The 19,043-nt window shown below is 35.6% G+C and overlaps 1 protein-coding gene across 1 annotated transcript; it reads left to right on the top strand.

Annotated features, from left to right (window-relative positions):
* Nucleotides 1-4,824: 4,824 nt before the first annotated feature.
* LOC117345270 (conserved oligomeric Golgi complex subunit 8-like) lies at nucleotides 4,825-6,974 on the top strand. The gene is made up of 2 exons (XM_033908316.1): nucleotides 4,825-5,003; nucleotides 6,419-6,974. Exons 1-2 carry the CDS (start codon nucleotides 4,934-4,936, stop codon nucleotides 6,730-6,732), a joined length of 384 nt encoding a protein of 127 aa, XP_033764207.1. The 5' UTR covers nucleotides 4,825-4,933; the 3' UTR covers nucleotides 6,733-6,974.
* Nucleotides 6,975-19,043: the final 12,069 nt, after the last annotated feature.

The raw sequence follows: 19,043 nt of genomic DNA, 5'->3' as shown, positions 1-19,043 counted from the left end.
TCACCCACCGGAACTACTTGTAACTAACGTAAATCGTTTTGTATGTTAATTAAAAAGTATCAATAAGACATTTTATACAATATTGTTACACAAATAATAAAAAAGAATTGAACAGACTTTGGTTTTTTTTCGTATTATTTCAATGCACGTTTTTGTTTGCCAATCTGCACGTGACAAATTAATTTTGAAAAAATAGGCTGTTCTATTTGTCGAACCCCATTGACGAAATCGCTGAATATTCGCATTTTTATGCCAACTCAATTTCAATTTTCAAAAATAACAAAACGAATATGTCGAGAATGTAAATATAAGCATTAATTAAACTGTCTATTGTCGATATAGATGCCAGAGCTTTGCAAACAAACGTCACATACATACAGATATACTCTCTGTCATTGATGAAGACGATAAGCGTATCCGCCCTGAACACCTGATTTCGTTTTCACAACAACATTTTCTATCTAATTTTTTCCCCCAAAACAATGCTCCTCACCATGAACGACAAACAATTCAAACAATTAAGGTAAATATAAACAATCCTTCATAATCCATCAATCTTAATGTACTCAATGTATTCACCATATAAAGACATTCAGTGTCACCTACCAGATTTGGTGTATTCATCGACCAACTTGTGAAATGGTCATGTCTAATTTTAATTTTCTTTAATAAATACAATGACAGTACACACTTTTTTCTTTTTTTTTAAAATCAAGAATGAATTTTCATCCCCCCCCCCCCCCCCCCCCTTTTTTTTATCGACGAAAGAAATAATCTTTGTAATTCGGGGGGCTTTAAATGCTTCCCTATTGCCATTTCTTTTGAGTACAACACATGTCTACTTTTGATATGTCACCCTGACTGCAATGGTAGTTATTTGTAATGATTACGAGGCTATTAGAACAATCATTGGAGTCACAAATTTGACTAGATATACAGTTTTATGTTAATGGCCTCATATAGTTAAGTGATTTAAAGTACACACTCTTTAATAAGGGGAAACTAATAAAAGTGGAATTAAAGCTTACGTTCCGGATTATATGTACATGTATGTATGCACTCTATTGATATGTGGCATGTAAATACAGCAAGATAATAGCTTTGAACATATGGCACATTGATTCAAGATCCATATTTAAAAGGCCCATGGGCCTTAACGGTCACCCGAGTTTTGATATATCATAGCATATTTGGCCCATATGACCCTGAATAATGGGTTAAGGTCATTCATTTGAACAAACTTGGTAGCCCATTATCCCAGCATGCTGCAGACCTAATATTGAGTCTCTGGGCCTTTTGGTTATCAAGAAGAAGTTGTTTCAAGATTTTAACATATTTTACCCCTATGACCTTGAATGAAGGTGGTCAAGGTCATCTATTTGAATAAACTTCGTAGTCCTTCATCCCAGCATGCTACATACCTAATACTGGGTCCAGGGCCTTTTGGTTATCAAGAAGAAGTCAGTTACAGATTTTAGTATATTTGACCCCTGTGACCATGGTCTGTAGTTCGCCATTGTGAAGAAATCCTTGGATCGTATGCCCTGTCCGAGACATACCATAGAAATGGTAGTTTCTACGCATGCTTAGCGCTCAGCATTTTTGGGAGTGGGACGACAGGTTCGCCTGTTGTCATAATAATGTGACAAAGTGGAGTGTCCTGATAGGTATCTTCGGCAGTATGTTTTAGTGAGACAATGCTTTGGTGTGGCAATGCTTTATTTGTGAGGCAATGCTTTGGTGAGACAATGCTTTAGTGAGGCAATAATGAGGCTAAGCTTTTAAATCAGACACCAATTTAGTTATGTTGTACATAAATGATAATGACGTAAGTGATATTTTTTTAGATCAATAATATGTAAATAAGATGTAAGGTATTGTTCCTGAGCGTTGTCAGCGTTACGAGGAGCTGATACTCTCTCGGTCATCATACGGTCAGATTAATGTCCTGAGGTTTATTAACCTCTATATTGACCTCACAGTTTACTGACCTCCGACTTCCTCATCATGATCGATCACAAGCGTATTCCATCTTGTTCTGTTTGTTTTCAATAAAACTATTTACAATTATCGGGAAAACAAAAACATTAAATGTAAATGAAATGGCGAAGTTTTCTAGCATGAATCACCTCTCTACAATGAAGTGCCACCGCAGGACGACATAGTTCAATGTTTGTTTTCTTTGAAATAAATGATGTGTGACGTGATATTTTAATAATTTGATCATGTTTTGAAAACTGTTGTTATATTACGACAAAGAGAATATCGTTATATATAAATGACATACACATAATGCATATTGCTATAAAATGTATTAAACATAATATCTAACAGTATTTTCAGTAATCCCAAATATATTTTATTCGTGCTACGCACTCGTGAACAATTTCAAAATATTAGTCACACTCGTGAAATATATTTGGTATTACTGAAGATACTGTTAGATATATCCTCTATGTTTTAGCCACACTCGTGAAATATATTTGGTATTACTGAAGACACTGCTAGATATATCCTCTATGTTTTAGCCACACTCGTGAAATATATTTAGTATTATTGAAGACACTGCTAGATATATCCTCTATATTTTAGCCACACTCGTGAAATATATTTAGTATTATTGAAGACACTGCTAGATATATCCTCTATATTTTAGCCACACTCGTGAAATATATTTGGTATTACTGAAGACACTGTTAGATATATCCTCTATATTTTAGCCACACCCGTGAAATATATTTGGTATTACTGAAGACACTGTTAGATATATCCTCTATATTTTAGCCACAGTCGTGAAATATGTTTGGTATTACTGAAGACACTGCTAGATATATCCTCTATATTTTAGCCACACTCGTGAAATATGTTTGGTATTACTGAAGACACTGCTAGATATATCCTCTATATTTTAGCCACACTCGTGAAATATATTTGGTATTACTGAAGACACTGTTAAATATATCCTCTATATTTTAGCCACACTCGTGAACTATATTTGGTATTACTGAAGACACTGTTAGATATATCCTCTATATTTTAGCCACACTCGTGAAATATATTTGGTTTTACTGAAGACACTGCTAGATATATCCTCTATATTTTAGCCACACTCGTGAAATATATTTGGTATTACTGAAGACACTGTTAGATATTCTCTACACATGATATTAAGACCATACACATTTAAGGCAGCAGATTTGCACGAGATCTCACCACGTTATGTCTGTCTATATCTACAGACACAATCATTTTCCATATTGAGGCGAGTGTATCTTTTTATCTTAGACAGATGTACCAATCACATTATTATTCTGCCTTGGTTAGGTAGTTATTGTCGTTAATGATTGCTGCGGATTTATAAGAAAACTTTGCATTGCCCTATGTATGCTTGCCTGCAAATCTCTGTGATTTTCTAACCTTGAATCATCAACGCAATTTAATTCTTACATTGGCATTTCCTACACATTCTGAGGTCTAATGCAGATTATGTTTCGAATGTATCTAAAAGTTATTCATTATCGGCAACGTGATAACACAGACATTAGACAATGCAATGTTGTCTTGATAGCACTATGATATTTTGTGTAATGGCCACCCTTGTGTGTCATTCATAGTCCTTTAAATCCCCTTTAAATCACTCTTTTTTCGGAGCTTCTGTGTATCGTGATATTGTCCAACAGATATGACTACTTAATGCATCTCATTTTTCTAACCTGACTATTTGATAGAAACCTTTTTTCCTGAATTGTTACAGTACCTTCACGTTATGTAATATATTAACGCTGACCTCCCGCTAGGTGTACAGACTGTACATCATTAGGACATTACAGGACGTGGTCTCCTCGCTATACAACAATCAACATGTTAATTATCTTACTAACAAGCAAGCGGTTCATCTACATATAACACGCCTGGGGATAACGAGCACCTGGCACATGTATTTCTTTACATTCCCCAAGTACAAAATGAATTGTTTTTAGAAACAAAATGTGTCCCAGCTCTCTTTAACCATCAGGAAATTTCTCGACTAAAATTTACCATAGGAATTCACCTTAGAATCTAAGGAACACTTCGTTAACTAAACTTCAAAAATTGGTTACCCATGGATAAACTTAAATCAAGGAATCACCTTGGGTCATAAGGGCTGGATCATTGATGCATGTACAGATCATAGTACACAACATTATGCATGCCTGATAGTACCTGATAGCTACAAGCCATGTCCCGCGTGTTTTCCACCACATGTAAATCTAGTCATTTCAAGTATGTATGATTCTACTTCATGTCGCACGTTAGTTTACTTAAATGAAGATATGAATTATCTACCAAGCCGATTCAGGTCAAAAGATGTCCGGTTTAGTACGGCCGCACTGTCATTTACATAGGTGTTAAGTCAGCCTCACGCCAACTAGACTTTGATGTGGCTTATGATTGATGATATGTGACCAGTATTTGTTCTGGTGTAAGTAAGATGTACCTACGGAATCATCTATTGATTGTATTTATACGTTGATTTCAAGGACACTTTTATGGATGAATAGTTAGTTGATCCGTGGCATACGAAAAAAGGCTAACATACTAGTAATAGGAATTTGAGTTATGCTATTATAATCCGAATTCATTACCGAAACAAGCAGAGTAAGTCACCCCTTAGAGCCTACCATCAACTTGACATGCTCGCTTGACCATCCTAATTAAAATGATTCTTCTGAGTAAATATTATAAAGGACCGAAATAGAGAATTAATCAAGCAGCTGTCACTGTGGTATTTAATATATACCGATAAACATACCATGACATGGTAATTGAGTTTGTCTTCATGGAAAGTAAACCATGCTTGTCGGCAGTTTATCTTATTAACAGATGAGGAGGTGAGTTGCGTTTAAGACACAACTTCATACTAAACAACCCGCATACTGAACTGGACAGCCGAATGTATCACATCTCCGCCATGATCCAAACTGTGTGTGTTCTCGCCCTTGTGGCACTCTCGTTTGTTGAAGGTAAGGAAGACAAATATATTGATGCAAAACTAATTAATGCATGTACCCTAATCACTGTATCAATTAGCTTATTAAATCAAAAAGTTTGAATAGGTTAATGAAGCATTTTAATTTCCAAATATATCAACATATTTAATGTCCATGCTACATTATCATGTATCGTATTTGGTGACTAGATTTACAAAATTAAAATAATGTTACATTAACGCGACCGTAAATTACATATACGCTCTGTTTAACCAACAAAGAATTTTTTTTTTATATATATACTATGGTTTCCATATACAGAGACATGCAAAAAGAATTCGGAATAACTTTAATGTAAATTTTGAACAATTTCCAGTGTTCTTTTTTTTTTTTTTTTTGTATGATTATATTTTTGTAAAGAAGTTATTTTTACAAAACTGTGGACACCTATTCGCTCCTTCTGATCATATTTGTATAATTATCCGTAAGTAACTGATTAAAAGAGATATTGCATGTTATCTTTTTATCAATTTTAGAACCGATATAAATACTGTATATAAGAATAAAGAACAAAAATGCGTCACACTTTATTACGGCGCATGCATTGTCTATTAGTGCATGAACTTTCGAGATAGTCCACTTAGATTCCCCCCCCCCCCCCCCCCCCCCCCCCCCCCAAAAAAATGAATGAAACTGCCCAATGCGTTATGCACATCGCTGTACATATTATGGTGTTAAATTAACGTGAGTTTTAGTTGTTTGTTTTTATCACCAAGAGTAACTGTACAATGACTTACTTATATGGCATTATAAAAAAAAACAAAAACAAAAAAACTATCAGATTAATCTATTAATCTGCCGACACATTGTATATACTATAGGATGTCACAAACTTGTATGATTGAAATCCAATGTCGAAATTTATGAAATATATTGAATTACGTGTCTTAAGCACCTTCCCCGCCCAGCTTTTTGCATTTGTCTCGACTGGCTTAGATTTTTCGTGCCTCTAATGATCACTTTAGGCGCTAAAAACACAGTGACGGTTCCTAGAAGGACGGAACAGCTGTACAGTGCACTTACATTAATATTTGCTCAATTGTACATGTATCTTATTCTCAATTTATTGTGAGCGCTGCCTAAGTTGTGTGTGTGTTGTGCAGTCGTTGTATGCAGTATTGTTGAACACAAACTGATTATCGTTAAGTTACGAAAAATACGGTCTCTGTCACAACAAACCTTTATCAAAATTGAATATTCATAAGAATGTATGATGGAATACTGTCTATATAATTTAATTGTCAGCACACACGGCTCGAATAAGAGCAATTTTCTGATACATGTTAATGGAAGTTCCATTTTATAATTGAGATCATGTTACATCAATCATTTGTAATTGAAAAAAATGTAATACTACAATATATATAACCCGTATTTTTGCATTTAAGGTCAGGGCAACACTGAATCAAGACCAGCCCAACCGGGGGCATCACTCGGTGGGGGAGGTGGTGCCGGTGGACTTGTGGTACCAATGGCAACACCAACTGGCCAGCCAATCACTGCCAACCAGCCTGCTCTTCTACCTCAGACACAGCCATATAGCATTTTCGACTTGCTCTTTAACGATTTCAATTACAACAACAATTGGGACAATGGAGCCAGCAACACCAACACAATGACGACGAATAACAACTACAACAACAATGCTATGAATAATGACTTGATGTTGGCGATGATGATGGGATTTGATTTCGGACTTTGATTTTGTGGACTGCAAATTTTGCGTTGAACTGTGCATATTGTTAACATTACTGACTCGTAGCCCCAAATACCAGTATCTTTGAATATCACGATATCAGACTGACCAGATTATGTGGTCCGCATGCTGCTAAGCTACACGCCGTAGTTGTCACGACGATATTCAAGTGTCCATATTTCATTCATATTTTTATAATTGTGATTTTGTTTATGCTTTTTTTTAAATAAATCGTTTGGTATGTTAAACATTGATTTATCACTTTTGTCAAACCTATCAATTGATTGTCAATTGACGAACTGTTTTATGTCAGAAATATTTGTTGTGCAAGAACCTATGACCATACTTTTTGAACAGTTCAAATCCCGAATGATACATGTATATATTCCATTACGATAATTTACAAATGTACAATTCTACTCGTTATATATTTTGTCCACACTATACCCCGTTTGTGGATTACTTAGATGTAAAGCACCATACTTCCAATGTACGTTTTTAGACCACCAAGATAGATTTGATACAGTTGACCACCAACGAAGCCGTATTACCAATGAAACGCGACCCCAGAACCCCCCACCCCTCCCTGGATCCGCTTGTGATCACGATGTTAGATTTGATTCAATTTTATTACTGAACAACGTAAAAGTACTACTCAATTTTATTACTGAACAACGTAAAATTACTACATTTATAAGATTTAAAACATATGATCACCGATATGAAGCAAGTAAACGTCGAAAGTGGTTTGATGTATTTCTGAATGTAAACATAATTTGATTAGAAACGATGCTTATCTCCACTGTAAACGATATTCCTAAAATATTATAATCATGTAAATGTTTCTTACGATTACACAATAATGACATCAGTGAACAATATTTCTTCCGTTACTTATGTAATGTAATACTCTATCTAGTTTATCCAAGTGAAGCCGATGTACGTGTTGAAATTACTTTAAAAATGGATAAGCATGAAATGGCTGTATATATTTTAGTAATACGACTTATACTTTGTCACAGTATAGAATCAAATATATTACATACATGATATGAATGGGACGGAGGTCATATGTTAGAAACACAAAGTGTTCCAATTCCAATATAATAAGATAGCAGAGGTTAATAAGAAGGTGAAAAACGGTTTAATTAACATAATGCTATTGACCTTCATAATTTTCATTTGGTGAAAAACAAGTAAGAAAACAACAACACAGCGTCATCAAGAACAGAATTGATATACATTGTTTACCGAACCATAGACAAAATCATGATGCGTGTCCATTAATCAGCGTAAACAAAAAACAAAACAAAAATAAACAAAAAACTAAATTATCTACATAACATGGTTAACACTTTGATATGACACTAATTATTCATGTGATGTGAGAGTTACGGCGATTATCAATTACTTGTTAATGACCTTGCGACCATACATTGTCAAGCTGTTCTAGGCTTTTCCAAGCAGCGGACAACACAGTTCGGTGACAGTTATATTGTATATATATATCTATATATAGTGAAAAAATAGTGTGTTTCCATGTGAAAGTAAGAATAAAGATATAATAATAAAAAAAACTCGACGACTGACTTTCAAGCGCTTTCGCAGCTCTTGCTGCTCATCAGGAAAGTATATATATATCGGTATATTTTGAAATGAAATAAAACGATCTAATTTCTTCTCTTTTCCCGTACGAGATAGGTTGAATTCCTCACAAATTCTGTTCGAACATCCAATTGATATTTAACATCTGAACAGAATATATTCAAAACTCCGGAGGAATCGCAGCACAAAAATACAATGATAAAGTACAAACGTGTGATTCAAGGCGTAATTCAAACTCAAAATCTGCAATTCGAAAGCAAAACATAAACACGATATTAGTTTCAAGGGTGTTTATTGAAGTAATACAATGGAAACAAGTATCCGCTGCCCTGTATAATTCACACTGCCTATATTAGACCTTTTTGTTCAACTTACGTATCACCAAAGGTACATGTAACCAATCTCGCTTTTTGATAACCACTGTCGTTTATGGATCATCAATATCACTAATCCGAAGGGTTCTGATGTTAATATCGCCTTTCAAGCTGCCTTGTGTCTACGTAGTAAGCTCGTCAGAAAATTCGGACTACAATTCACTAAAGATCATGGCAAGATGTAAAATCACTTAAACTGACTCGGACAAAGTCGAACTCAAAAATAGTTAGAATTCTTATCAAAACTTTTATTGGATGTTTTTTTTAGTTAATAAACAATTGTGAATCCTTCTCAAAGTTGGTCAAACTGTAAAACTCGGCATCGAGGCGTGATTCATCGTCCGTTTTTTTAAAAACAGCCTAATGTTTATCTTTTATGGTCAGAAAGACTCCCTGATGGCATCCGCTTTTCAGCAATATGATGTTTGCGCTGTTTGATACAAGTATCTACGAAAACAAAGGAAAACGATTTCGTTCACGTTACAGATTAGCTTATCAAATTTTATAGCTAGGTTAGTCGAAAGTGTTACATATTGCTTCCGAAAAGAGATTTATTTTGGTTAAGGATTGGTCCCAAATAATGATTACAATGGAAATTCTTTCTTCGTTCAGAACTGAGTAGAAATTTTATAAATGACAAAATGTTAAAGATTATGCCACAAGTAATTAACAACACAAAGACATATATGGTCGATACAGGGCATTGTATTTAAATGACAGTAATCGATATGCGCCATCTACAAATAAATACATAGTAAATGTTTATATATTGCTTACTTTATTAGTACAGTATACCGGTAGTATGACTTAAATAGTTATCAGATACTGTTATTACTGGTATTATACGAAAGAAGTATTAGTTGTCTCTAATAATTTTATGCTGAATGGTTCACAAATAAACTACAATCGAACATTATTATCTTGAAGTCAATGGGACAATAAAAAAAATATGAGATACCCCCGATCATTCGAGGTTTCTGGGTATATTTTATACATTTTTATCGTCGGGAGTGAATGTTTACTTCGAGTGAAGAGCCGTTTTCGATTTGTCAGAGTCCGATATAACGAACGTTAACTGTAATAATAACAACTCATAGACAGTTTAATAGTTTTGAGTAAGACTTCAGTACAATCTATAACTCCTTAAAATGTAATAATCACCTCAAGATATTCTAACCAATGCTGCACATGTGTGGCTTTTCTGAACTGATACATTACATATATGTATGATTAATTAGTATAACTGTTGATATATGGTCAGTTGTTAAGGTGTCTCGGTATAGCTGGCAATGCGGACAATTAATTTAATGCTGTGACACTAGAGTGAATTTATCTTAATGGACAATGTAGCAGTCAGCTGATGTTGATGTTGAGGTCAGTGTGTCAGTAAAGACCGCACGGAACAACGGCTCTGACATTACCTTTTAATCAAATTGTAGTTTTTCCTACAATTGATGAAACCGTTGGAGATATAGATTGCCAATTATCATTCGATAATTCAGAAGCGAGTTTTGAAGTAACACGAAAAATAGACGTTTTAAAACTCAACCTGAGAGGGAAATGTATGGAATATAACGGCAAATCTTCTTTGTAAATCGCCGCTGCCTTTGAAGTTATCACTGTGCGGCACTGTGCACGTGCTTGTTTCTTTGATGTGTCAATCAAATTAGACTCTTTATAGCGGGGACCTATTGCGGGTTGCGATTTAATAAATAATATTTAAAAAATGAGGTTTTAATATCACTTTTCAGCGTTTTATAAGGAAAATAAAATGAAAAACTCAACAATTCCAACAATCTGTCATGTGCAAAAAAAATCTTTTTCTATTAAACAATTTTTCTGATCTCTCTGCGGGCAAGCCTCTTTAATACTGATTTATTATATGTTTTAATGCCCACTCAAAGATTCAGACAACAGTACAAAAATCACAGAATCAAGTAAATCGTAGTTCACAGAATTGTCGTTGGAATGAAAAGATCTGACTGGGTGACGTTTTACTGTTTATTTAGCGCCTTAGCTGATGAAATAGACATCAAATTAATTTAACCTGTCAGAAGATCTGCAAAATGTCGCTCTCGGCAGTCAAGCTAGTCACATCAAGGTGACCAGTGTGGTCCTGTAAAAAGCAGGTATATTTGTAGATGCCCGTACTTTGAATCCTCTCGTATTTCGTTCAGGGAATAAGTCCTTTACTTTTCTCAAAACAGTCTCTTTGACGTTTATCTGAATAACAGATTATAGTGATATAATAATATTCCTACTACAAGCAATCGCTGAGATAGTATTTGTACTCAGACAGTAATAGTAGAGCAAGATAGCATTTGATCTGATAGAAATATAAACAAGAGGCCCTAGGGCCTTAACGGTCACCTGCGTTTTGAAGTATTTAAGTTAATTTAATTGGCCATTTTTGGCCCCGCCCATAAGCCCAGGTAGTCAGTCAGGGCCAACATGTGCATACCATCCAGCTGTCATCCCATGCTGATAATGTTAACAAAGTTAGAATGAATTCGAATATAAATCAAACAAATGATAGTAAAAAAAATCCCTCCCTTGGTGCAAACATGAGACCCCAGGGTCATGAAATTCACAATTCACAATAAAGCACCTTAAGACCCTTCCATATATGAAGAGTGTTTGAAGCCACCATAAATCAGAGTATAGAAGAAGATTTTTGAAGTTTTAGTCAATTCGACCCTTTTTGACCTCGCCCCTCAGGCCCCTTTGGGGCGGGGACCATATACATGTAATTCACAATTTAGGTTGACATTTAGCCATAGAAGCTTCTTGCAAAATGTAATCGAATTTGGTTCAGCGGTTTTGGAAAAGAAGTCGAAAATGTAAATTGTTTATGGACGCGTGACTGATGACGGACGACGGACAAAAGGCGATTAGAATAGGTCACAAAGCTCAAGTGATCTAAAAATTATAGAGTACCAACGCGTTTAGGGAAAAAAAATGTAAAACAAACTCAGCAAAAAGAGGCCGAAACAGGAAAAAAAGAAATAATGACATGCTGACACTTATCTGTCGACAAACAAAAATACAACAGTCTGTCAGTTTTAATCTTTTTTCAAAATAACACAAAACACATCACAACAGAAAAGGAAATACATATCAAAATTTCAACACGAAAAAGTGGCGTCAAAAAAACAAGAAAATAATACAACAATATCAAAAATATAAACATTGAAACATTACCACATGACTCTTTATCAAAATCACGCAGGTATTCTTTTGTATTGTTATACAAAAGTATCCCTTATGGAAAGTATGAGAATCTGGGGAAAATATTGAATCTTTCTCATTCACCCTCCATGTTTATATTCCAAGTACACCGCATCAAAACGGAAAGTATTCATTTGACCATTTTTCACATATTTTATTGCGGGAAAGATTAGCCGTTAGGATCGGAAATCTGGTATCTAAGGTGGCAACAGGTGATACGAGATTGAAATAAAGGGATGTCCCTCCTTTGTAATGTAAATAGTAACACTGTCAATAGGAATATTCAGTTAAATATATTTATAGATATTGTTAAGTGGATAATTTCAATTTTTTGACAATGGATCAAGCTATTGACAATAAAAAATGTGATATTGGATTGTTGCTATGTATTTACACACGGAATATAATAAATGTCACCATTGAACGCCATAACTGACAATTCCCTTCACTACTACAAGATTTGTCTCCCCTCTATCAGAATGTGTAACTTTACAAAGATGAACAAATATGAAACACTAAAGGCATATATATGTAAGTAGACAAGTAAATCACATTTGTTTATGGTAGAGAGTTTAATACCAACGACAAAGGAAACCAATAGAAATAATACTAAACCGACGATACATAGGAATATTAATATAATAATATTGTTTAAGGATTGACTTGAAACTGTATATATGTTTTTATATCATAGAGCTTATAACAACTAAACGGATATACTCTAAGTAAATAACGAAGCGGATTATAATGAAAGTACACTCCGTTTTTATTTGTTGTTGTTGTTGTTGTTGTTTTGTTTTATCTCGTTCGTACAACTTTTTTTACTCGTTCATGTGACAAATGTTTTCCTCACGAATAAGCTTTCGTTGTTTTATTATGGCGTCATAACATAAACAATCAAGTTACCCCTTATAATTTATTCTACTGTACACAATCCCTGTTTCAGCCAATCAAATTGGACGTTAGAAACAGCGACGCCATTTAAAACGTAATGGGCTAATAACAAATAAAAGGTCAATCTAATAAGATTGCTTATTTCAAGCAAGAAACACATTTGAAATAAATGGCCATAAAGTACAAAAGCTCTTCTTTACCTCCAACTCTGGGTTGCGAGTTCGAAACCTACGTGGGGCAGTTGTCAGGTACTGACTGTAGGCCGGTGGTTTATCTCCGGGTACTCCGGCTTTCCTCCACCACACACACCTGGCACGTCCTTAAATGACCCTGGCTGTTAATAGGACGTTAAACAAAAACAAACAAACAAACAATCTTTATTTTGATTACATGGTTCTTGTCTTTTCAACACAGCAACAACCTTCATTGGGTCCAGTATGTTGTTAAAGAAGTATCACATCGCTTAATATATTAGCGCAACGTAAATATCGTTATTTATTAGATATTAATGGTCACATCAATAAATATTTGTATAAATTGGTGAATTCTTATCGTCACAAATATGAAACGAAAAACTTCATCATCAGCTTATTTAACGTTTCATGTAATAGGTTGAAATACCATTTAGTGTTTCAGTGGACAATTCCAGTTCCATTCTGTACGCAATTCGACGAGAACTGATTCACTATCGAAAGATCACGCTTTGAAATGATCATAATCCCGTCAGATATTGTTTGTGATATCGGGGAGATATCTATTCCATCTTTGGATTGTCATCCAGTGTAAGTGTAGTTTTCCTAATCCGTACGGATACAAACACTAAGACAACACCAATTTAAGTGTAAACCACGAGACTATACCATCTAGCTGTCTATATGATATATATAATGCTGTACCGCCTCACGTATAACAATATGTAACCCACACGTTAAGTGTGGACAAACAGTTGTAATTACTCAATCAACGGTATGTTGAAAACAGGTTTGTTCTTAAATTTTATTTTCTCACCACAGACGAACATATCTTATTTAGAATTTATTTCTCATCTAAATCGGCCTTAGTAGATCCCAATTCAGGAATGTTTTTATTTATCAAGCTGCCTGATAAGCTTCATTTTATGAAAGGTCAGCGAGATGCGGTTTTTTGAACGGCTGTCTTGGGTTTTAAATGATTTGGTCTCAAATATTCAAATCTTTTCCAAAACCTATTGAAATTATAATAAGCACATTTTAAACGGCTAATCGAAATATATGTGAGTTTTACCATTTCAAGCTGACTAGTATTTAGTGGTACGTAGAAAGTTGATTAGCAATGTGTTTTAAGAGTGTAAATCGAGTTTCCGCTGATTGTACTTTTCTAATTCATGGTGTTGAAATGTTTAAACTAATACCGAGAATCGCTTATTGGTGTTCCATCACCGAGGACGCTTGGCGTTTAATATCCCTAGTCAAATGATTGTCGTTCACGTCATAAACACGGCGCTTGTCATACAATTAGCCAGGTGTTCCCAGCAATTACTGAGCGATTCCAAAAGAAAGTCAATTTTAGTTGTAATCTTTACATTACTCTGGAGTCGATAGAAAATGTTCAAACACAGACACTTATTTCCTTTCTCCTGGATTCGATATTACAACAATTTAGCTTTGAAACCCATACCTATATACGTAGTTATCTTATTAATTAGGTCAACAACCTATGTACTGCTTCAAAATGGCGATCCCGCGATAAATGTTACCAATCCGGTCCCGTTTCCATCAACATTCTTTAACTGAAGAAATCCCTTAACTTTAAATTATCCATAGGAAGCATTGCTGGATTGAAGTTAAACTTCTTCGTTCAGGAGCCGTCCTTAAATTCTATAATATTTCCTGTGGAATAGGTTAGGGAGCTTCCTTAGTTACGGACTATTGATGTCCCCTTTACCTGGTAAGTGTGTTAATATGGTATTGTAGTACAATGTACTATATCTTATTGTAATACTACACAGTAGTATAGGGTTGAAGATGACACATTGAGTAATAGATTGATTGAGTAGTACAGGTAGTTACTGCATTACTGGATGTTATCTAATGAGGTAGGGTAATACTGTTAACTATTAAAATAGTGATTACGATACTTAATGTGTAGTAAAAGTAGGCCCAACAATACAGTAGAGTATCACCCGTTTTATCGCGTTGTTGACAATAACAACATTATTTCCAACAAAACTACTCCGACAGCTACAGTTATCATTGTCATTGATGCACGATCACCACACGGTCCGAAACCAACGACATCGATCGAGGTAAACATAGCACGTGAGAGCACAAAGATAAAACACGTGACAGTAGACAGACAGACAAACGTAACACGTGACAGTAGACAGACAGACAAAACACGTGACAGTAGACAGACAGACAAAACACGTGACAGTAGACAGACAGACAAAACACGTGACAGTAGACAGACAGACAAACGTAACACGTGACAGTAAATAGACAGACAAAACACGTGACAGTAAACAGACAGACAAAACACGTGACAGTAGACAGTCAGACAAAACACATGGCAGTAAACAGACAGACAAAACACGTGACAGTAAACAGACAGACAAAACACGTGACAGTAGACAGTCAGGCAACCGTAAAACGTGACAGTAGATGGACAGACAAACGTAACACGTGAAAGTAGACAGACAGACAAACGTAACACGTGACAGTAGACAGACAGACAAAACACGTGACAGTAGACAGACAGACAACCGTAAAACGTGACAGTAGATAGACAGACAAACATAACACGTGACAGTAGACAGACAGACAAACGTAACAGGTGACAGTAGACAGACAGACAAACGTAACAGGTGGCAGCAGACATACAAACAAAGCATGTGGCAACAGACAGACAGACAAAACACATGACAGCAGACAGACAAATTTAGCACGTGACAGTAGACAGACAAATGTAGCACGTGACAGTAGACAAACAACAACAGCACCAAGTGTGATGTATACAGTATGATACTTTCGTTTGGCCCTGGTTTCATCAACGTTAACTTAAGCTTATCCCCTAACTTCAAATTTTCCATAGGAAAGTGTTATTGGATTTACGGGGAAAGCTTATTAAGGGACCTTCCTTAAAATCTGTAATACTTTCCAATGTGAAATGAAAGTGGGACCAGGTCAAAGTAATCACGGACACTTTTCCGACATACTCATACCCTAATTTGCTTCCGTCTGTGGCGGCACCATTTCGTTCTTATTTAGGTGGGCTCAGTTCAGTTAAACTCAATTTTGTGTTCTAATTTTACGGGGTCTATACTTTAGGCTCAGTGTTAAACAATTGATTACAAAGACGATGACAGACTACCCTTCAACATAGGTTTTGTCGGTGTTTCTTGGAATGACCTAATTTCATCCTTACTGATTGACCTAATTAAGCAGTAGTTCCATCCATTTTCAAAACAACGGTTTTGCTTCCATGAATACAACTAAAAAGAAAATGTCTTTGACTGCTGAGTTTAAAATAAGAAGAGACATACTTTTACGAGTTCAAAGTGCTACATGTCATACAATTGACCAGAGTGATACCCGACGAGTTGACATCTAGAGATAACCCTGTCGTGGTAATACTAAGGTTACATGTATTCTTAAGGTGGGATATATTATGTCGTTGCCTAATGCAGAGTTGTCTGCTCTTCTTAGGAAGTATTGATTGTTGTGTCATTCGTTTGTGAGTGCAACGTCATATATTTGTGAGAAAATGACGTAATTTTCTCACGCAAACTGATGACGTAACAATCAATACCTCTGTTGTAGTCCATTCGAATTAGCTATAAAGGCGTACGAGGTAGAGTAGTGCAAGAAAGGTAGTGCGTAAGCTGTAAGCGCCGAAATGGCAGCTCCGGCTGTATGCTCTCTAGGGAGTAGAGAGAGATATTGACTGGTTAAAACATACCCAATAACAACGGATAATGATTTGTAAACCGCTTTGAGACAATAATGTTGTAGTGATATTGCAGTTTATAAAAGTACACAAATTTCCATCATTTAATTAATACTGTAAATGTACTAGTTCTCTTATACTTCATTTTTTCGCATTACCAAATGTCAGACAAGCGTAATAAAGAACTGGCACACCCACAATATCTTTTTATAGAAATAGTGTATATAATGTTAATTAGTGCAATCATTATTTAGCGTTATGCTTCCAGCGCCATAATACGATTACAGCTAAATTATGTCCGTTAACTATAATATTTTCCTGGTCATGGTTCTCAGATGGGTAGTTAGGCATTTTCTTCTTATTGTACGTGTAATATAGGGTAATAGTAATATTGTTGATAATGATAATGGGTTCTCGGATTGGTAGGTAGGCATTGCCTTCTTGTTGTACATGTAATATAGGGTAATGGTAATATTGTTGATAATGATAATGGGTTCTCGGGTGGGTAGGTAGACATTGTCTTCTTGTTGTACGTGTAATGTAGAGAAATAGTAATATTGTTGATAATGATAATATTGTATGACCAAATGGATTCCGTGTCGTTGGCATTAACTTTTGAATGTAGCAATTTAACTGTCCAAACATGCAGATGGTACACATTACCTAGTCGTTGTTCTAGGGTGGGTAGGTAGGATATATCTTGTCCTTACAGTAGACTGTAACATAGAAGTTTTCTGTTCGTGGTACTGCTACGTGTACGAGGGGAATTTCTGGGTGTGGCACTGATATGTGGCAGAAGGGGGATTGTCTTACCTTTACACAGAGACACAGAGGATATGTCATGTAATGGTACTAAAGTGTTAAGGTGGGGTTGTTACGAGTTGGTATAGAGGATTGGAATACAGCTATTGTCTGGTCGTGGTAATTATGCATTATTGTAGAGGTTTCAAGGTTCTTGTACTGAGATATGAGGGTAAAGACTATCTTGTGATGGCATGGGAATGAAGGATTGGTCTTCTATAGTACGGAAAGTTTACAAGAAGAGATCAACGTGCCTTTGTACTTCCAAGGTAAATTAAGCATACATTTGGTGGTGTGAAGGTCAGGCAATACAGTTCTGGAATAGGGCTAATCTATTGTCTGACCATTCAGTCCAAACTCAATTGTCTTCGTATTAGTGTATACCTTTCATTGATTTTGCTTCCCTCTGTCCAGCTGTTGTCGTGTTATAACAGTGGTGTATTTCTGTTTGATCTTGTCATCGCTGGAGTATAACACCTGCTTTCTAGCGGAAAATCTAACATCAGTATATGATGGTCCGTGATCTCAACTACCTGCTGAGCCCTGAACAGTCATGGGTAAGCATATATAACCACTTACATAATATCCTCCCTAGAGGTTACGTAAGTCGGCTCCTTTCACAGTTTTGAATATGTCTGCTATAATGTCACCTACCGATTATGTTTCTCATTACCAACGCCAAATATCACCGTTTGCTTGTCTAACAAAACGTAAAAACAGAAACCTAAATCCTCACAAATACGTGGTTTAGAAACGATATTCGTTCTCTCCTCGATGACACCAGCGATGCCAGTCTATGTCAATTCAAGGCTGTGTCACTTTCTAAAGATTTATACCTATGTGATTGGTTGTGATTATTAAACAAAACAACAAACACAATACTGATAGTAATGGCCACGGTGTTTATTTTTTGTATTGCCAATTTAAACGGGCGTCAATTATGGCCCACAATTCAAGAGGCGTCAATAACGGCCTGCACAAGAAAGGGCGTCAATAACGCCCCACAATTCAAGAGGCGTCAATAACGGCCTGCACAAGAAAGGGCGTTAATAACGCCCCATACAGTACATAAATCAAAGGCGTCAATAACGGCCCAATATGCATAAATACCAGTACAAGAAACAAATATAATGACAATGCAAGTTGACTGAAAATTAAGACATTTGGTGAACAAGGAGAATCCAATGATCATCCCATATTATGCCAATTTATTTAAACTTATATGTGAATGAAATATAATATATGATTATTCACTGCACCGATGTTAGCGAAGTCCTGCCACATGTAGTCCCAAAGGACCGCAGGTGCTGTTAAGCTGGTAACAAATCCAAGAGCTATTTTTTTTTTTTTTTTTGTTAAATAGCGCGAAGCAGACACAAATGTATACAGACCAAATTAAATGTCCCGAAATTGATTGAGCACTGAACATTTTGTCCATCCTGATGGAACCCCACAAGTGGATAGGTAAATTCTCCAAAAGGTGCATCTTAA

This window comes from Pecten maximus, chromosome 16, assembly GCF_902652985.1.
Source record: "Pecten maximus chromosome 16, xPecMax1.1, whole genome shotgun sequence".
NCBI lineage: Eukaryota > Metazoa > Mollusca > Bivalvia > Pectinida > Pectinidae > Pecten > Pecten maximus.
Note: the sequence above shows the minus strand (reverse complement) of the source record. Positions and strands in the feature narration are given on the sequence as shown.

Bases quoted from the DNA above. Each gene is read 5' to 3' on its own strand.
- LOC117345270 (XM_033908316.1), top strand. From the start codon at position 4,934: ATGTATCACATCTCCGCCATGATCCAAACTGTGTGTGTTCTCGCCCTT. The intron at 5,004-6,418 runs GTAAGGAAGACA...TTTGCATTTAAG, and splicing joins GGCACTCTCGTTTGTTGAAG to GTCAGGGCAACACTGAATCA.